The 21,913-nt window shown below is 40.9% G+C and overlaps 1 protein-coding gene across 1 annotated transcript; it reads left to right on the top strand.

The window, feature by feature from the left end:
- The first annotated feature begins 841 nt into the window (after positions 1–841).
- Positions 842–20,857, top strand: si:ch211-195b15.7 (synembryn-A). The gene is made up of 15 exons (XM_036560778.1): positions 842–905; positions 4,322–4,419; positions 6,225–6,272; positions 6,751–6,768; positions 7,438–7,536; positions 9,905–10,192; positions 11,382–11,635; positions 12,878–13,013; positions 14,488–14,676; positions 14,816–14,910; positions 16,330–16,480; positions 17,145–17,240; positions 17,375–17,519; positions 18,519–18,789; positions 20,388–20,857. The coding sequence occupies exons 2-15, from the start codon at positions 4,330–4,332 to the stop codon at positions 20,518–20,520; spliced, it is 2,013 nt and encodes a 670-aa protein (XP_036416671.1). The 5' UTR covers positions 842–905; positions 4,322–4,329; the 3' UTR covers positions 20,521–20,857.
- The last annotated feature ends 1,056 nt before the right edge of the window (positions 20,858–21,913 follow it).

Genomic DNA, 21,913 nt, shown 5'->3' on the forward strand with positions numbered 1-21,913 from the left:
ACACTTTTCAATGCTATAGAACCATTTTCCAAAAGTTTCATAATAGAACCACATACAACACATTCTGCATCAATCTGAAGAACCACTTCACCACGCAAAGAACCATTTAAGCACGAAAATGGTTCTTTGCATTGTGAAATGTGTCATATATGGTTCTGTATAGCACTAAAAAGGGTTCTGTCATTGTTACAATGTCGAGCTTGTAACAATACAAGAACTGTTTTAATGCTATATAGAACCATTTTCAAAAAGATTCTATATAGAACCATATACAACACATTCTCCGTCAGTCTGAAGGACCATTTCTCCATGCAAAGAACCACCATGGTTGCATGTGTCGTATATGGTTCTATGTAGCACTAAACAGTGTTCTGTCATTGTTTCAATGTCAAGCTTGTAACAATGGAAGAACCTTTTTAATGCTATATAGGACCATCTACAACACATTTGGCATCAATCTAAAGAACCATTTCACCACGCAAAATACAATTTAAGCATAAAATGGTTCTTTGAGTGTTTATGGTTATATAGAACCGTCATCTTTCCTGATGAACCCTTAAAGAACCTTCTTTTCTTCACGGATGTACATATATGGCAGCATAGCAGTATCATCTTATCATGTCATGTACAGTGTGGATAGTCCATGTACGTCAGTGTCAATTACAGACAAAGCTGAATGCTCTCCTGCAGGTCCTTTATGAAAGATGGACACTCTAACGGCCCGTGTGGAGTGACCATACACAGCGGATTATGAAACAGCGAGATGAGGTTGAGATTAGATTAGGAAAACTAAGAGCTAAATCTCAGAGCTGATTACAAAAAGGAGAGAGAGGAGAAGAACACACAGCACTGCAGCACTCATCAGCAGGACTGTTCACCGGTCACTGTTCACTGCCCTGCAGAAGGTAAGCACAGGAAGAAACCCTTTATACTCTTTAACGTATTCTGATTTACATGGCTGGTGATGCTGTAGGCCTGAAGTGTGTAGCACTTTGCTGATAGTTGGCTGTGTTTCATGTGAGATTAGAACACCTCATATGAAAATATCACTCTCAGTGTAACGTAAACCAGCTGCTGTCGGAACCTTGAATCTCCATTTCTGTCGTTTTTCAGTTTTTGACATAATTTGAAAATAGCTCTTGCCCTTTACATAAATTTTATGACAAATGGACCAAAAGAAATGATCAAAACTGACTTGGAAAAAAGTCTGGTTCCACTGACTTACATTAAAAGTAAAGTATGTTTTTTCCTTCTCCTGTAAAGATACGAGGTTTGTTCTGACAGCAGCGATATATATATAAAAAACAGAACAGTAAAATAAAAAGCCTGGACGAGACGGGGTGTGTGGCGTCAGTACATCTTAGAAAATATCATTTCAGTGGATTATGGTACAGTTATGTTCCCTGACTAAAGGTACTGAGATGTAGCCTTGAGGTTCCCACCCAAGTGACAAGAGGGGTACTGCCCCAGTGACAGTTTACTACCTTTATTTCTGAGAGTGTAATATTAGTGCTTTTAAACAAATAAACATTAACTGCCAAATCCAGAATCTACTGAGGTGCCTAAAACTTTTGCACAGTACTATATTTAGACCACATTAAGTCACTGCACATATTTATCCTTATTTGTAATGTGAATGCTGATATTAATGGTCATATAGACAGTCATACATAACGTAAATACATATAAGTAAATATATATTACCCTTTTCAAGTGGGATATATTATCCATATGAGCCCCGAGAGAGTCGCTCTGATTGAGGCCATGTTAGCAGACGTTTGTAAACGTGCTCTACAGATGCACTCATCCAGTATGAGTCACAAAGCCGCTTGTGTAATAACGTCTGCGATATTTAGACCCGACAGATTATCCATAATTCAGTTAGATTCCTCCATTTAGCTCTGCCCCTTATCTATTCATATCGGTTAACAAGATCCCCCTTCTTATTATGAAGGCCTAAGGTCCTTTGGGGTGACTCCATAAAAGAACCACTTTTGGTTCCCTAAAGAACATTTCAATGGATTGTTCATCAAAGAATCATATTTTATTTTAAGTTTAAAGAACCTTCCACACAATGTACACTGTTCTAAACCAATTAGAGCTTTTCCTAGAACTATCCATCCAAGTCAAGAACCATTTAGGAACCTTTACTTGTAAGAATGCAAATAATCAGTAAATAATGGAGCAATGCCATAGAAGAACCGCTTTTGGATCCCTAAAGAACCTTTTAATTGATGTTTTTTAAAGAAACATTTTTAAGTTTAAAGAACCTTCTACATAACGTATCGTGTTCTAAACCAATTAGAGCTTTTTCCTTGAACCATCCATCCAAGTCAAGAACCATTTAGGAACCTTTACTTGTAAGAGCGCAATAAATCAGTAAATAATTAAGCAATGCCATAAAAGAACCACTTTTGGTTCCCTAAAGAACATTTCAATGGATGGTTCTTTATAGAAACATTTTCTATTTTAAGTTTAAAGAACATTCCACTCAATGTACAGTGTTCTAAACCAATTAGAGCTTTTACCTCGAACCATCCATCAAAGTCAAGAACTATTTAGGAACGTTTACTTCTAAATAACTAAACAATGCTATGGAAGAACCACTTTTGGTTCTTTAAAGAACCATGTTTGGAAAAGAATATAGTGAGAGTAAAGAACCTTTCAAAGGTTTAAAGAACCCTCACTTAATGTGAAGGTGGTGCCATACTGACTTTAAGGTTATTTGTAGAACCTTAACACTAGGTGGACTTTAAAAAGGTTCTCACACATCTCATTTACAGCAATGATTTTTTAAAGAACCATCCATCAAAAGGTCCTTTAGGGCAGTGGTTCTCAAACCAGTCCTCAGGGACCCCAGACAGTCCACGTTTTTGTTCTATCCCTAAGTGTTGTGAGTTGGGTTGAAAAATGCGGACCGTCTGTGGTCCCTGAAGACCAGTCAGAGAACCGTGTATAAATTTTAAATTGGACAAAAGCGGCCTTTATGACCATTTATGACCGGAAATGGTTTAGAACAGTGGTCACCAAGCCTGGTCCTGGAGTTCTACCTTCCTGCAGAGTCTAGTTCCAACCCCAATCTGCCCACCTCCTCCAGCTATAACTGACTTCTTCAAAAGTCTCTGATTGGCCTGATCAGTAAAGGGGAGGGGCATCGGGTTAGATGCAGGTTGGAACTACAATCTTTAAATTGTGTCTAAGGTTCTTTAAACTTGCACATCTCATTTACAAAAACAGTTCTTCAAAGAGTTCTTAAAAGGCTCTTTAGAGAACCAAAGTGGTTCTTCTATGGCAGGGGTCGCAACTCAAATGCTAAGAAGAGCCATTTTGTCAAGTTTGTCAGCAAAAATCTAACCATTGTATGAGGCTCAATATTTTATGTCCATTTTACCATCTTGGCTGTAAATATGTGCTGATGTTCTAGTATAGGCTAAAAAATATAATACAAACGAAAACACAGACTTTTTTGCTCTGCTTTAAGCTTTAGTTCAGCTTCAGCTGCTTTTCTCACATCTCCAGCAGGAAACTTAGTTAACAACAGTTTCCTTGTCTTGTACTAGAACAGTTTCTTGTAAAATGTCTCTCAACGTTCGACTTTTTACGAGGCTGAAGTCGCCAGCTTTTTGTTCAAATTCTCCCGTTCCACCTTAAATGGTGCCTGAGGCATCAGAATGTAGTGAACTATGTAGCTAACTGCTTCACCATTTAAGGTGGAACGTGAAATTTCACATAAGAAGCTGGCAAACTAAAGACTCCAGCTTTGCGACGTTTTAGTGTTTGTCAGTTTCTCGTTGCAGATTAAACGGATCAGGAAACCAGCTGGAGTGATTATAAATGCAAATAAGTCCATTCATCTCCAAATTATCGATGTTCGTCTTAAATCTTTCTCTTTGCCTTTTCGTTAGCTACTAGCTAGGCGAGATTGTCTGCGTTGCTATGGTGACCAGCAGTCTGTGCGCCAACCTTCAGGGTTAAAGGGTGAATTAGCAGTTCTACATTAACTCCAGCGTTAAAGACCATTTATTGTTAAAACTGTGTTGAACGATCAGCAGAGCTTTATTTTACTGTAAAGGAGGATTATTTTATTTTTACCTACAAATCTAATTCTGCTATGGAGCTGCAATATGGCAGTAAAAGAGCCGCATGCTGCTCCAGAGCCAGATGTTGCTGATCCCTGTTCTATGGTATCAGTCCGCAGAACCCTTCTTAAACCTTTATTTTTAAGAGTGTGGGTCTTGTTCACTAACAGAGATATGAGTAGATGTGCAGTAGAAACATAGTAGGACTAAGTTCACGTAACAGAGTAAATGTCCCTGAACAGAATACACCATGGCCGTGGATGTGGAGAGGATCATTAAGTGCATCAAACAAGGAGACCAGGACAGCGTCCAGGCACAGCTGGACAACTACAACACAGAGGTACAGAGTGTTTCCTGCTACTGTAACAAAGCACAAGTGCTGCAGTAGTATTGAACACTCTTAAAAACGTTTCTACATGGTTCTTTGGGTTGGATATACAGTTTATGAACAAAGCTTTAATTGGTTAATTAGTTTAATTATGTTACATTTTTCCAAATTTCTGCTTAACCCCTTGGCCAGGGCCTTCTGGCAGGCCCAATGATTTATTACACACTTCTATAACCTAAGAACAGCTCAGCCAGTTTGCAATAAAGGCACTATAGTTACTGAATACCAAGTATTAGTAAGTAATAAGCCTGAGATTTTAAGGGGTTAACTTATTCACTGAGGGGTAAACAGTCATTCATGATATGAAATGGTTCATTGTAGAGAAACCTGCAGTCTCAGATGTCTTTACAGTGGTGGTGATTGAAACCAGGGGTTGCCATGTCTATAACACAAATTTATTGTTATTTATTTTATTTACTATCCAAAACCACCAGTGAATCTACACACGTCTTGAGTTTTTATATGTAACGTTGATTAATGATGACAAAATAGTGATAAATCTGGAACAATACGTTTTTATATATCTCTCTGCCATGAATGGACTTAAAAAGTATGTTTCAGCCCCAAAACATTCGCACAAAACAGTATCTCAGGAATCAGGCAGTGCATTCATAACTATTTCATGTAATACCTTTCTGTGAGGGAGCTTTTAGAGGTGGACGTCTGGTTCCTATCACCACCACTGTGAACAATTCCGAGTCTTAAGTTTCTCTAGAACGGAGCGTTTCACACCACACCACTCTGAATGACTTTGTTTACATCTCAACTATTTAATAGAAATTCAAAAAATATACAGTGGGTTTCTCCTTTAGGAAGGAACAGTGCTTCTTCTGCAGCATCACTCCAAGAACAGTTTAGGCACCTTCATGTTTAACAGTGTAGATGATTACTGCAGTGTTTGTATGAGTGACATGAGCTAAACTGAATCATAACAACTGTAATATTACGTGCAGTAAAGTGTAGTGTGATGATACGGAACCAGAGAAAAGTGCCACTACTTCACGAAGACTCAGACAGACATACACCGTTTCCATGGCAACGGCACAGGCGAGGAAACCTGAGGGGTGTTCATTTATTTATTTGGATGTGTGGCAGAGAGGAACTTTTGGCTGTTTCATTTCAGTAATTACTCTCTCTGTGTCTCTCTCTCTTTCTCCTCTCCCATCTCTCTATTTCATTTTCTCTTTTTCTCCGTCTCTTCTCTCTTTCTGTTACTGCCCACCCTCTCACTCTTTCTCTTACTCTCTCCATCTCCCTGTCTCTTTCTTTCTCTGCCTCTCCCTTCTCTCTTTCTCTGGCTCGTTCTCTTTTGTGTTTTCTTTCTCTCCTCTTCCTCTCTCACTTTGTTACTCTCTCACTCTCTCTTACTCACTGTCTTTCTCCCCCTCTCATTTTCCCTCCTCTCTCTCTCATTTTCTCTCCCCTTTCTTTTTCTCCCTCCCTCATTTTCTCCCCTTTTTTCTCCCTCTCTCATGTTCTCTCCTTTCTCCCTCTCTCATTTTCTCTCCACTGTCTCTCATTTTCTCTCCCATTTTTTCTCCCCTCTCTCCTTCTCTTGTTTTCTCTCTCCTCTCTCTCTCCTTTTTTTCTCTCCCTCTCCCATTTTCTCTCCTCTCTTATTTTCTCTTCACTCTCTCATTTTCTCTCCCATCATTTTTTCTTTCACCCTCTCCCATTTTCTCTCTTCTTATTTTCTCTTTCTCCCTCTCTCATTTTCTCTCCTCTCTTTCTTTTCCTCCCTCTCTCTCTCTCCTCAGTACTCTCAGTGTTTCTTCTTTAATGTTGAAGAGAAGGAGAGGAAGAAGGTAGGGGCTCAAATCTGCAGCTCTTTGAACTTATAATACAATATGTATATATATATATATATATATATATATATGTCACTTATACTGTCATCATCAGTGGTGTGTTTGCCTTTTGTTTGCTGAGGTTTGCTAGGTTTCCTCTGGAGCTTTGAGGCTGACTGCTATGTGAGATTATTTAAAAACTCAGTCTGATGGAGTGTGCGGTGATTTAGATAGGCAGTTTTCACAGTGCTAATCGGTGGGTATCAGCCTCCATTACTTGTTAGCCACATTAGCCTCACAGCTCCACTGCAAAACTAAATAAGCAAACCTCAGACACCAAACACGTCTCGGCTGACTGGCTGTGTTTGGGATATGGGAGAAAACAATTAACAAATAGTCTTCACTGAATTATCGCTTTAATAGTGATGAAGGTTATTAATCACTCTGTCTGCTCTGCCTCATCACCCTCACGACAACACGGACCAACTGGACACAGCAACGGGAACTGGAGGAGGTACAAACTCACAATAATACATGGGGGAAGAGCTCAGAGAGAGAGAGGAGACAGAGATGAGAGAGAGAGAAAAGAAGAAAAAGATAGAAAAGTAAGATAGAGAGGAGAATCTAATCGAGAGAGAGAGAGAGAGAGAAACAACGAGAGAGAGAGAGAAGAAGAAACAGAAAGAGAGGAGGAAGAGAAAACACATTAGGCAAGAGAGAGTGAAAGTGAGCAAAAGGGGCAGAGAGAAGAGAAGGGAAGAGAAGAGAAGATAAGAGAAGAGGAGAAGAGAAGAGAAGAGAAGAGAAGAGAAGAGAAGAGAAGAGAGTGAGCAAAAAATGGAGAGGGGATGACAGGGAGAGAGAAAGTGAATGAAAGAAAAAAGGAAGTAGAGTGGAGGGAGACAGAGAGAGAGAAGTGAGCAAAAGAGTGAGAGGAGAAAGGAGATAGGATGAGAGAGGGTGATTCAGTAGAGAGGTGGAGTGGAGAGAGTGGAGAATGAAAGAGTAGCAGGTGGTGTTGTGCTGTGTTCTGTAGAGACTCTGAGAGGAGGATGTGCTCTGTAGTCGAGCAGCTCTAACAGCTCACATTCTCCAGAATGATCTCTCTCTCTCTCTCTCTCTCTCTCTCCTCTCTCTCTCTCTCTCTCTCTCTCTCTCTGTTTCTTTCCTCTGTGTCTCTCAGTTCCGCAAGAATAAAGTGAGGGAGTACGTTCCAGACTCTGACTCAGACCTTGGCTCAGACGATGATGAGTGTGAGGATACTGAGCTGGTGTTGCGGAGGGTGAGCGTGAGACGCCAATAACCTCTCAGAAGAAGAAAAGGATTCCCCCTATTCTCACTCTGTTCTTCCACTGACTCTCCCTCTTTCTCTCAAGCTCTAAGGAGCTTTGTTGGCACAATCGTATTAATTTAAAGAGTTTGATGTAGCATGTAAACACGATTCAGAGCGTACCAGGCACTCCCCAGTCTATACAGTCCATACAGTCTAGGCAGTTCATCCAGTCCATATAGTCTATACAATCCATAAAGTCCATAGTCTATAGAGTCTATATAGTCCATGCAATCCATACAGTAAATACAGTCCACACAGTCTATACAGTCCACACAGTCCATATAGTCTATGCAGTCCATACAGTCTGTATAGTCCACACAGTAAATACAGTCCACACAGTCTATACAGTGCAGAGCCCATACAGTCCATATAGTCCACAAAGTCCGTACAGTCTACAGTCTGTACAGTCTATACAGCCTATACAGTCTATAAAGTACATACAGTCCATACATTCCATATATTCTAGACAGTCCATACCTTCTATACAGTCCATATAGTCTATACAGTCCATATAAACTAATCTGTAAAAACAGCCCATTTTAAATTCACTGTTTCTGTAATGTCATAGAAACCAGACTTGCATAAATATATTATGCATATTTACAGCAGTTCAGCTCTGCCCACTCACACTGAGGTTATAAGAGGTGTGTGCCAATTCAGGGGCTGCATCCTTCAAAGGACACAGCCTACAAAAAGCATGTCCTTCTAAGGCTGCGTAGATCTGCGAAGGCCGAACCGAAATGAGACAATCTGTCCTACGGTGGATTTTCTGTTTGCGTCACAGCACCGCTGTTCCCGCCCTTACCATTCCATCACAAAAAACTGCTCCTGTCAAGTTCTTTTAGAGTTCTTTAAAAATGGAGCCAGAAACATTGATTTTCCTTTTTTTATTTTTTCATTTATTAGAGCTGGAGTTGCTTTTGTCTTTCTGCTCCCTGCTCCATAAAACAAAATGAAACGTTAGCGTAAGTTCTGCTTCAGACCACATTTGGCTCTTTTTAACATTTGTATCGTCAGCTATTTGACTTAGTTTAAACCCAATACTTACATTTAAAACTATCTCCTCAGCTGCTGTTCGCTCCTCTGCTGACGCTGCTATGTTCTCAAATCCTTTCTGGCATGCAATGAACCTCAGGATATGTTGGCTGGTGAAGGATGCATCCGTTGGATCCTTCGTTGCCATGGAAAAGAAGGACACATTTTTGGCTGCATATGGAGGAGCCTTCGAAATGGGATGGCCTAGTCGCGTCACTGTGATGCAATCTGCCTTCAAATGCAGCCTCCGAAGGATGCAGCCCCTGAATTGGGACACAGCTAAGGAGTGTTTCAGCCTGGACTGCTTTTTAAAAGAGGCACAATACAGGGCAGCCAATCAGAACAGAGCTCATTTACATATATCAGTATTAAAGACACAGTGACGGAAACTGTGTGTTTAATTTAAAAGAGATTAAAGAGATTGGAAAATGGTCATGTAAAAATAAATTAGGACAAATGTAGGATATGGGCCCTGTAAGATTACACCATGCTACTAAAGATATGTCAAAACGTCCTTAACTGGAAAATAACATATTTTGTTTGAGAGAATATTAAAGAGGAATTCCACTGATTTATTACAATTTTTTAAATATTTTTTTTAATATGTAACCAAAGTCATTCAGAGTGGTTTGGTGTCAAATGCTCAGTTCTAGAGAAACTTACCGAGTTAGAATTGTTCATAGTGATGGTGATAGGAACCAGACGTCTGGAGAGTTCAATGCCTCTAAAAACTCTATCACAGCTCTTATATGAAGTCGCCATGAACCTGATGTCTGTTTTCCGATAGTTTTTGGAAGGTTTTGGCCTAAAATGTGATTCTTTTAATAAATTCATGATGGAGAAGTACATGTAAGGCAATATAGTCCCAAACAAAACATAATTTTACCACTATTCTGTTATTTTATTATAATATCACATATACAAACTCAGAAGACACATGTAGGTTCACTGGTGGTTCTGGATAGTAAATAAAATGGCTATATTTGTATTGTGCATGTACCTCTCTAACCAAAATATGTTTTATGTCAAAACTACTGTAAAACAGTGTCTCAGGCATCAGGCAGCATATTCATAAACACTTCAATATAATAACTTTCTATGAGGGAGCTTTCAGAGGCATTAGACTCTTCAGACATAGTTCCTATCACCACCACTGTGAACAATTCTGACTCTGCAAGTTTCTCTACAATTAACCAGTCAAAAATGATCTCAACAACAGAACTGTGTAGAAATTTTGAACAGTTGGTGAAATTTCCCTTTATTACCTCTCTCTCTCTCGCAGCGTCTGGCCTCGGCCCTGATGTGGTTTATCCGGACACAGCTGCAGCCAGGTGTTCTGAGAGTGTGTTTGAGAACCCTCCGTATCCTGTCCCGCGACCGCCAGGCTCTGGCGCCCTTCATCACCGACGCTGCCATCCTCACCCTCGCCCGGCTGGGCGGCATCAGCTCCCTGCCCATCCCTGGCCATGAAGAAGAGGAGGAGGGAGAGGAGAGCGAGCAGTGGGGTTTAGCCTGCAGCACCACCAGCTCTGAGTCAAGAGCCACCAACAACAGCACTTCAGGGTCCAAGGTCAGTGTCACTGAAGCTAATGTTAGTACAGCTTTATTCACCAGCTCTAGTCAGCAAAGCTCCCATTAGACACACAGCTGTCACTCAGGCAGGGCTGACGTTTATGGCCAAACATCTTATCACAGTGTATGTTCAATACCATTCAATATTCTGAGTGGTATTTCAAAACTAGAGGTCCGCGTGGGATTTCATCCCCCTCCCACAGAAAATTGGAATCATTTGTCCCACTCCCACCTGCAACCAAAACATTTAGTCCCACTCCCGCCCGCACAGCTCCGTCAACGCGAACTGACAATATCTGACACAGTCTATTCACAAACACATTATTCTCTGCTGAAATAACTCAGCATTCATGGTCATCAGGCTTACTGTGAAGTAACGTCACCAAGCGCCATTTATTACCAGTAAACACAAAGCAGGAATTAAACCACAGAGCACTTATTTTGGGTGTTTTGTGTCAAGGTAAAAGCTCCTCCATCTTTGTAAGCTACAAGAATTTGCATGTTGTTCAAGTTTTTCGAAGCTTCTCATTTGCCAGCTTCTTTTTTCGACCGAGAACCTGGCGAATGAGAAACTTCAGCTTCGCAACTTTTTAGTGTTTGACAGTTTCTCGTTGCAGAGTAAACGTATCAGGAAACCAAATGGAATGACTACAACTGCAAACAAGGCCATTCGTCTCATATTATCGATGTTCTTCTTAAATCTCTCTCTTTGCCTTTTCGTTAGCTGCTAGCTAGTCAAGATTGTTGTCTGTGTTGCTATGGTGACCAGCAGTCTGTGCGCCAACCTTCAGGGTTAAAGGGTGAATTAGCAGTTCTACATTAACTCCAGCATTTAAGCATTTATTGTTAAACTGTGTTGAACGATCAGCAGATCTTTATTTTACTGCAAAGGAGGATTATTTTATTTTTACTTACAAATCTAATTCTGCTGTGGAGCCACAACAGGGCAGTAAAAGAGTCTCATGTCGCTGACCCCTGCTCTAGACACTACTGCGGTACTGCTGTAGGATGCAAGTAGGCATGTTTACAACAGCTGTATTCATGAATACATGCTCAGTTTTGTCTGCAGTGCCCCTTTAATCACCGAATGAACAAATTTTGCAGCTAAAACTGGCTTGAGGAGCTGGACAGCATCATTAGTATCGAAAGCTTGATTTTGATAATCATCACTTGTGTTTGTCGCCCAGGCCGACTCTCTGGACACACACGGCCGCATGAGAGAGGTCATCATAGAGACACGAGGGGAGCGGCGCGGGTCATACAGGGCTGATGGGATTCACAGCATGCTGGCGAGGGGAAAGAGGGACGCCAGAGGAGAGAGGGATGAGGAGGGGGATGAGTGGTATGATGATGGAGAAGTGTGGAGGAAGGAGGCCATGAAGGCTCTCTGTAATGTCATCTACAACAGCCAGAGGGCGCAGGAAAGGGCCAGCGCTCTGAAGTGAGGCTCTCAACTCTTTACTTACAGCTACTGAGTCATTTTATGGAAACGTCCATTTTTGTGTCCCTAGCATTTACAGATATATTATATACTTGGAAAACATTGTTAGGGTTACAATTTATTTATATTTCAAAATAGAGCAACAAGTTATTTTAACAATTAAACCTTCTTGAGCCGTTAATTTAGCAATATTTCTTTTTAGATCAATTATATAGAATTCCAAGCACCACAGAAGAGCTCATCCTCACAGTCATGTGTAAAGGGTGAAGCCATATCAAAAACATGTTTTTCTACCATTTTAACTGCAATAATCTATACATGACTATGAAATATATGATTTAAATGACAAAGAAAACAAATGCCAAATAAATATTATAAAATATATAATGAAAGCTGTGGTACCCCAGGAGTTGTGTCACTGGTGGTACTGCGCAACAAAAAATCTCTTATTTTGAAATAAAAATCACACTGATGACATCACTCGACTTCCTTTTAACTATTTTCTGAGGGTCTATGAAAAAAAGCACATGTTAAGTCCACTGTGTCTTTCAGTTGTCAGAGATTTTCTCATTTAGCTCATGATTTCATATGAAGCTTTTAGTTGATGTCAATGGTGTGACCGACTTTATTCTGAGGTAACTGTGAAAAACAGAAAACAAATGGATTTAATTACATATTTTAGTGGATATTCCATGATTGACAACATGTGGTTTGATGCTCTGTAGCAGCCGTTTTGTAAAATGCATTTTTCATTAAAAATGTCACTGATGTTACCTTTCTTATGTGTAACACCAATGAGGATAGGTAACACCAGTGACACCTATGGATAGATAGGGGATGAAAAAGGGGATGTTTCTGTAGAATGACCCTACTATAAATAAGGTATAAGGAAAAATAATTTTCCTAAATAAGGAAAAATAACCATTCTGAAGCTGTGTTTTCTTTATACAGGAAATTATCTCTCATGCAATTATGCATATGTTTGTATATTATTACATATAGTTGCATGTAAGATTGCAGGTTCAGGTAATATTGAACACAGAGTTATTTGGTTCAAATAGCATATTTACAGTATTATATTTCACTTATTACATTTTTCACATTTTAAAATATCAAAATATTTAAAAAATTTAAAATATCATCACTAAAACTGGAATAGAGACGAATTTAATAATACTTTCCATCTTGTATTTTTTATTGTTGTATGAAAGTCTCCCTTTTTACTCTCTCACTTTCTCTCAGGCTTCTCCCAGGACTGTCTGAGAAGCTGAAGGACAGTATCCACTCTGCAGCACCGCCCAGCGGGCAATTCTATGACCTGCGTCTCCTGTTTCTGCTGACCGCTCTGCGCCCAGAGCTCAGGAAACAGCTCCAGCAGGTAAAAGAGATGGGGGGCTTAGTGCAGAGAGAGAAAGAGAGAGCGAGAGAGAGAGAGAGAGAGAGAGAGAAAGAGAGAGAGAGAGAGAGAGAGAGAGAGAGAGAGAGAGAGAGAGAGAGAGCTTTTCTAAGAACTGTACGGAGCCCGGCTGGTGACATCCTGTGTAAATAAAAATAATGCGTGGCCACAACTTAGTAAAGCGTGGAAATGAGATGATTAAGTTGTGGCCATGACTTAGTAAGGCCCCCCACGCCTTACTACGTGGTGGCCACGCATCAGGATCTCGTTCCCACACTTTACTAAGTCGTGGCCACGACTTAATCATCGCATTCCCCATGCTTACTAAGTCATGGCCACGCATTATTTTTATTTATACAGGATGTCACCAGCAGGGCTCCGTAGAACTGCTATTCTTATGTGCGATATATAACAAAGTAAAGCATATATGTGGTCCTGAAGTAAAGTGATATATATGTAAATAAAGATTGTTAATATTGTTGTTGCTGTTTTTGGCGTCAAACCACAGCGGAAACAACAACTTGCAACTGAAATTCTGAAAGTAAAGTAAAAGAGAGAACGAGTAAAAAAGAAAGAGGACAGATAGACAGACAGTGTGAGAAAAATGGGAGATAAGTAGAAAAAGAGAGAGAGAAAGAAAAAAGAGAGAAAGAGCAGAATAAAGAGAGAGAGAGAGAGAGAGGAGAGTGAGAGAGAGCACGAGAGAAGAAAGAGCAAGAATGAAGAAAGGCGAGAAAGAATAAGAGAGACGATGGGAAAGAGAGAATGTAATAGAGAGAAAGAAAGAGATGAGAGAAAGAAAGAAAAAAAAGGCACAAGTGAGAGAGAGAAAGAGTCAAAAGAAAGTGAAAATAAAGAGAGAAAAGAAAGAAGAGAGAATAAGAAGGGAACAGAAGAGAAAGAAAGAAACGAAAAAACCAATAAAAAAGAGAAGAGAGAGAGACAGAGAAAGAGAGAGACAGAGAGAAAGAGAGAGGAGAAAAGGTATGAATAAAGAGAGAAAAAGAGCAAGAATGAAGAAAGGTGAGAAAGAGTAAGAGAGATAAAGAAGGAGAGAGAATGTAATGGAGAGAAAGAAGGAGAGATGAGAAGACAAAAAAATAAGAACGAAAAAAGAGACAGAGAGAAAAGGCAAAAACGAGTGAGAGAGAGAGAGTCAAAAGAAAGAGAAAGTAAAATTAAAGAGAGAGAAAAGAGAAAGAGGGCAAGAAGAAAGGCAGAAGAGAAAGAGAGACAGAAAAAGAAAAACAGAGGAGGGCAAGAGAGGCAGAGAGAGTGAGAAAGACTTAGAGAAAAGTCGAAAAAGGCATAATAATAGTGTGTGAGAGAGAGAGAGAGAGAGAGAGAGAGAGAGAGAGAGAGAGATTGAGAGAGAGGTGGTATGACCAGTTGTTTGTAATGTGCTCTGCTGTACTGGACAGTGGGCAGCTCTGTTATCCCTCACTCTGGCCCTCAGGCGCGTGGTGTGTCCATGCTGATGGCGGTGCTGGAGCAGTGTCTGGAGGTGCGCTGGGTGGAGGACTATGAGGCGGTCACCGGCCCCAGAGCGGCCCCCATCAGCCGAGACGCCTCCCAGCGCGCCATAGAGATCCTGAAGATCCTCTTCAACATCACGTACAGCATGCACAGACAGGAGCCTGACGAGGTAAAGCTGGATCGGCCTGGATTACTGACTGAAATCCATACCGCACATTCCTCCACTTTAAGTCTACTTTCCACTGTGGCTGGTAACAACCCTCTAATAATAGCCCAAAGCCTCACCGCCTCATCTGTTGCACCTCCAGGAGGAAGCGGCTCTGTATCGCCATCTGGCTGCAGTGCTGCGTCACTGCCTGCTGGTGTCCTGTGAAGAGAAAGAACTGGCAGATGAACTGCAGGGGTGAGAGAGAGGAAACACCAAGAACACTGTTCAACTGACCAGATAAATTAGGATTTAGTACAAGTGATGGTTCACACAAAGTCCAATTTATACAGTTTTCTCCTTACCTCAAATGTAGCCAATCAGCCAAGACATGTTTGCATCTTTAGTTTTGCATGGGAGCTACAAGGCTAAGTTTCCTTTGAGATCAATAAGGTATCTATCTATCTATCTATCTATCTATCTATCTATCTATCTATCGTTGCTAACAAGAAACAAAAGTTTATACCAGTATACAGGTTTATGAGTAGCCTGGCCACTTCTTATTTCCCCCGTTATATCAAAAACAGGGCTGCTAAACAGCAGAGGGCGCCTGCGAGCCTCAATGAATAGGGGTATATGGAGCCAAACGGGTAAAAATGAAAAGTTAAAATAGTTACTAATTCCTTGCCCAGAACATTCCTTTAATTTTAGAAAGTATAAGGATGTATTTCACTAAAAAAGCAAAGAAAACTCACGTAAATGCTTCCCTTTTTCTTACAGCAAATGGGTTTTGGGCAGCAGTTTGCTAGCATTACTGCTACAGTGAGCTGATTGTTTAGCATTATTGCTACTGAGTGCTTTTGGTTAGCATTACTGCTACAGAGTGCTGATTGTTTAGCATTACTGCTACTTAAACTTGAGTTACAGGAGTTTAAAATGACACTTTATGTACGCCCATGACGTCAGTGGCAGCAGTAGCAGTAATGCTAACCAGTCAGCACGCAGTAACAGTAATGCTAATGTTCTGCTGACCGAAACCCGTTTGCTGTAGAAAAAAGGAAATATATAGGTGAGTTTTCATTGTTTTTTTAGTGAAGTATGTCCCTCTACGTTCTAAAATTAAAGGAAAGTTCTGGGCAAGAAATTAGTAACTATTTTAACTTTTCGTTTTTAGCCATTGAGCTCCATTTACTCCCATTCATTGAGGACTCGCTCCCAGACGCCCTCTGGCATTTTGCAATCCTGTTTTTGATATAACGGGGGAAATAGGAAGAGGCTCATAAACCAGCTCTGTTAATTCTCCTCTCTACAAGTTCTCTGGTTTACACCCCACCAATTAGCATCGTGCTAACTGCATCCTTAAATATCACACACTTACCTTAAACTGCTTCAGGACCATGCTGAACACCCAGAGACAGCATTGTACTCTTTTGGAGTCCTGTCCACAGAAGGCTGGGGGGTATGCAGCTTGCACAATGCTGTTAGCTCCCATTTGTTAGCGACATTAGCCCTGTAGTTTCAATGTAAAAGTAAAGAAACACACTTCAGACACCAAACATGTCTTGGCTGATCAGTTGCATTAGAGTTCAGGAAAATTTATACATTTGATTTTCACTCTGAACTAGATAAAATCAGCTAATCCATGAACTTTGACCTTGAAATCTCTTCCCCCTGCAGCCATACAGTGAACTTGCTGTCGGCCCTCCCTCTGCAGTGTCTGGATGTCCTTCTATCCGTCCGCCTGTCCAAGGGATCGAAGGAGTCCAGCGGCATCAATATGGACTGTGTCCACTCGCTGTTGCTGTTCATGGAGAGGAGACTGGACAGAGTGAGAGAGAGAGAGAGAGAGAGAGAGAGAGACAGAGAGAGGGGACGAGAGACAAGAAAAGAGAGACAGAGAAAAAGAAAGAGAGAGAGAGATAGGGGAGAGAGACAGATATATATATATATATAATGACAGACTGTAGTCCATCTGTTTCTCTGCATACTTTGTTAGCCCCCTTTTACCCTGTTCTCCAGTGGTCAGGACCCCCATGGACCCTCACAGAGCAAGTATTATTTGGGTGGTGGATCATTCTCAGCACTGCAGTAACACTGACGTGGTGGTGGTGCCTTAGTGTGTGTTGCGCTGGTATGAGTGGATCAGACACAGCAGTGCTGCTGGAGTTTTTAAACACTGTGTCCACTCACTGTCCACTCTGTTAGACACTCCTAACTTGTTGGTCCATCTTGTAGATGTAAAGTCAGAGATGATAGCTCATCTGCTGCTGCACAGTTTGTGTTGGTCATCCTCTAGTCCTTCATCAGTGGTCACAGAATGCTGCTATTCTCAGTCCAGCAGTGACAGTATTTTAAAAAATAGACGTAATACATACAGGACACATTACATATACATGCTTACATATAATGCCCAATATTGTATAAAAACGTGTGTGTGTGTGTGTGCGTGTGTGTGTGTGTGTGTGTGTGTGTGTGTGTGTGTGTGAATTTAGGGCCAGAAGCTGAAGGAGAAGTTGACTCCAGTGCTGAACCTTCTGACTGAAAGCTGCAGAGCGCATAGAGAAACTCGACACTATCTCAGACAGCAGGTGATTGACTTCTCACACTCTGAGTGCTGTACCTCACCGTGCGTGGTCCTTATCTACAAAGCTCATAAAAAGCTGTAAATGTCAACGCTACTGTGGTCATCCTCGTCCGCTGATGCTGTGCTGTGATTGGTCAGATCCTGCCGCCCCTGCGCGAGGTGGGCCTGAGGCCGGAGCAGGGAGACACTCTGAGGAACAAGCTGGTCAGGCTGATGACCCACGTGGACACAGACCTCAAGCACTGCGCAGCCGAACTGCTTTTTGTGCTCTGCAAGGAAAACGGTACAGGAATTAGTTTATTATAATCCCTGTATTAATATTATGATACAATATGATACTCATGTAGGAATGCAGTGGAAAATCACCTCACCCACATTCATACCAGCCATTTACACATTTATAACAATGCACTTTTAGAGCATAAAACATTGTAAACATTGTTAAAGTTGCAAAGTGAACAGTTCACCAATCCATGTAAAATTTATCATGGCTGTGACATCTCATTTACATATGACTGACCATTCAGCCTACAGGAGTTTAGCCCCGCCCACACACTCACAAGTTAGAAGCAACCTTGCAAGAAATTCCTTAATAATTTCAAAGACAGTGAGTGAAAGAGTACGAAGCCCTGCTGGTGACATCCTGGATAAATAAAAATAATGCGTGGCCACGACTTAGTAAGGCATGGGAACAAGATAATTAAGTCATGGCCACAACTTTGTAAGTTGCGGGAATGAGATCTTAATGCATGGCCATGACTTAGTAAGGCATGGGAATGAGATCATTGCATCAAGTTGTGGCCACGACTTAATTATCTCATTCCCACGTCTTACTAAGTCATGGCCACGCAATAGGATCTTGTTCCCCCACGTTAATAAGGCATGGCCACGACTTAATTATCTCATTCCCATGCTTTACTAAGTCGGGACCATGCAATAGGATCTCGTTCCCACACGTTAGTAAGGTGTGGCCACGCATTATTTTTATTTATACGGGATGTCACCAGCAGGGCTCCGTAAAAGAGAGAGAGAGAGTGAGAGAGAGAGAGACAATCAATTAGAACAGAGTCAGTCTTGAAGGCACAGTAACAAAAACAACCTGATTCATTCCAAGGGATGAAGAGAGGTCAGAAAATGATCAGGTAAATATAAATTAAACTTTTAAGTACATTAAACTGTGGAAGTGGAGTTAAAAAAAAATAAAACCCAAGTAAAGTGTAGAATATGAGTTCTTTAAAGTACCCATGAATCAGAGACTAATACTCCTGTGTGTGGGGGTCAGTGGGGCGATTTGTGAAGTACACAGGTTACGGAAACGCAGCTGGCCTACTGGCAGCTCGGGGTCTGCTGAGCGGCCGCGGACCCTCGCCTCAGCCACAGTACTCCAGTGACTCGGACTCGGACACAGAGGAGTACAGACAGGCCAAAGACAAAATCAACCTGGTGACAGGACGAGTGGAGGAGCAGCAGCCCGACCCCATGGAGGGAATGACCGAGGAGGAGAAGGAGGCAGAGGCTGTCCGGCTCATTAGCATGTTCAACAGGCTCTCCAGGTTAGTGGGCTTCTTTTCAAATGTGTGAAGATAAAAAAAGCCCTGACTACGTAGGAAAAACAGGAAGATGGTCCTGACTTTGTAGACTTTTAAAACCGAAACGACCAACGATCATTTCTTTTTGGTCACTGAGGTTAATATGAGGGTTAGATTAAGGACTGGGCTTCCTTATTTACTTATTACACAGTGGAGTCTGAGACCACATTGAAACTTTTTTTCATTTAGACCTGAAAATAAACGATAAAAAGTTGAAGAATCTTGGAAAAATCAAAACAAAGAAAAGTTATGGCAAATAAAATGAAAAAGAAAGATTCAGCACTGTTTCTAGGTCACTATTCTAACTGAAGCAAATTTGTGAAATTGACCACATTAAGGCCATTGTACAAAAAGGTCAGACTTTTTAAAATATCGTATTTCTTTAATTGAAACGCGGATTTAGACAGCTCTCAGGTGATTTGATCTACTGATCAGAGGTTTTTGCACAAGCTTATGAGGCCCATACCAGCTTGAGTGCCAGCTGTCAAAGCAGAAAGGGGACACACCACCAAATACTAGGAAGTCCTGAAATTATTGTTATAAATCAATTATAAAGAACTTAAATTTAAAAAAAAATTCAAAATAGAAGCATTTTCATCAGTGCTCTTAGACTTCGATGAATTTCCATAAATCATGTTTTTTGTGCTTTCCAATAAAATCAAACTGCAGTTGCTGTTTTGATTAAGTAAAAATAACTTTTTTGAATAACTTTAAAATAGCTTTTTTTTTTATTTAATCTTGTTTTTTTTTGGCAAAAGCAGATAACTCCAGTGGTCATTTTATGTTTGTCAGAGTTAAACAAAGTCATGTAATAGATACAAGTTTCTTTTAAGGTCAATATTTAACATTCTTTCACATAAAACTCTTCGGTAAAGTGCTGAAAATTACAACAAAAGCAGCCCATTAATGGTCAGTATTAAACATCTGTCCAGTATGAATTGTGTGCACATAGCTGAATCCAGAGTGGTTCTTTGTTAGACAGACTGTGCTCTGTTTAGATGCAGTAGCTGTTATTTTAAGACCTATGTAATGCACTTTGTAGGGAGAGGGGAGCGCTGGCGTTGTTTCTGCTGTAAAATGTGTACTTGTAGTGCCTCGACGATAGACAATAAAAACGTATTTAGGGTCCAGGATGTGCTGTGTGTTGAGAATATCTCACGACTGTCAGCTGTTTTTTAGGATGGTGTTTACCATTTACCATCTATCTAAATAGGATGTATGTATGTGCATATTTACACTGTCTATATATTTCATGATGAATGGACCAAAAGAAACGGCCCAAAATAACTTGAAAAAAATTCTGGTTCCATTGACTTACATTAAAAGTAAAGTATGTATTTTTCTTCTCCTATAAAGTTGTTATTTTGGAGAGATGAGGTTTTGTTCCGACAACAGTGATTATTATTACATATCGGTACATATATATATATATATATATATATATATATATATATATAATAGAGGTGGCACTTATGCATTTTAGGCATATAAAGAAATGTACGTGTGTTCTCCCTTACACTTGACAGTTCTGTTCTCTCTTTTCTCTGCTTGGTTTTTCTCAGGAATAAGATTATCCAGCCGATGGGGGTGACAGCAGATGGCCGCTTGGCGCCCCTCTGTGGCCAACGGAGGAACAGCTACCTGGAGGAGGAAGAGGAGGAACAGGAGATAGACTTTGAAGATGAACTGGATTAATACGGAAGACAGAAAGAGTTTTGGACAGGAAGAGGCAACAGGTGGAGCTGAAGAGCGAAGGAGAGCGAAACGGAAGGACAGAGGAAAAAGAGTGTAGTCCCAGATGCAGCTGGAAAGAGAAATGAAAGGAATTTAAGATGGATATTATAATACGCTTACAAATACATGGATATGAGATAATGTGCCAGGCAGCAGTGTTAGTTGTATATACAACCAGATGTGCAAGGATGCGTTTTTACTTGCATGCACATGTGCAGCCATACGAGCAGTACAAGTTAGAAGCAGACCTGCAGGAAATTCCACAGTAACATTAAAGACAGTGAGAGAACGAGGGAAGCAGAGAGAGGGAGTGCTAGAGAGAGAGGGGTAGAGTGAGGGGGGTGGAGAGAGAGAATAAGTAGATCGAGAGATGGACAGACAGAAAGAGAACATGAGAATCAGAGAGGGAGTGCAAGGGAGGGAGAGAGGGGGGCAGTGTCAGAGCGATGGGGGGCTGGAGAGAGAGAAGAAGTAGATAGATGGACAGACAGAGAGGGATAGAGAGAGAAGAAGAAAAGCAGATTGAAAGAGAAGAAATAAAGAGAAAAAAGAAGAGCACAAGAGAAAGTGAGAGAGAGAGAGGAAGCAAACAATGATAGAGCGAAAAAAGAAAGATAAAAAGCAGATAGAGTTAGAGAGGAGAAAGAGGGAGAGCGAGTGAGAGAGAGAGAAAGAGAGAGGGGAAGCGAGTGAGAGACAGCGAAAGGGTAAAAGACAAGGGGATAGAAAAAGAGGGAGAGTGAGAGGGGAGATATAGAGGGGTATAGCAAGAGAGTGGGGGGAAAATGGGGACAGAAAAAGAGAAAAAGCAGAGAGAGAGAAAGAGCAGATGGAAAGAGGGGGAGTTGAAAGAGAGAAAGAAAGGGAAGAAAAAGAAAGAGGTGGATAGAGAAAGAGAGGGAGGAAGTGAGGTAGAGAAGGAAAGAGAAAAGAGAGAGATAAAAATGGGAGAGAGAAAAAGAGAGAGAGTGAATAAGAGGGGGATAAAGACAGATTGAGAGGAAGCAGAGAGAGAGAGAGAGAGAGAGAGAGAGTGAGAGAGAGAGAGAGAGAGAGAGAGAGAGAGACAAAGAAAGACAGCCATCACCACGGATAGACAAACACACTTAGAAAACGCCGGCAGTGTTGCCATGGCTGCGTTGCTATGGTAACTACAGGAAATGTAGTTCTACAGATTTGAGGGATTTTTCTCCCTCCCTCCTGAGAGTGGAGTGTTTACCTTGAAGAGAACTGCTGAGGTTCAAATCTAATGCTGTACGCGCTGTAATGAAAGAATAATATGAGCTAAATAAAAACCATTTTCATTTCCTGTGTTCTCTGGGAGATGTTTTCATTTACAACATCATCAGCATCA

The sequence above is a fragment of the Colossoma macropomum genome, unplaced genomic scaffold (assembly GCF_904425465.1).
Source record: "Colossoma macropomum unplaced genomic scaffold, Colossoma_macropomum, whole genome shotgun sequence".
NCBI classification, from domain to species: Eukaryota; Metazoa; Chordata; class Actinopteri; order Characiformes; family Serrasalmidae; genus Colossoma; species Colossoma macropomum.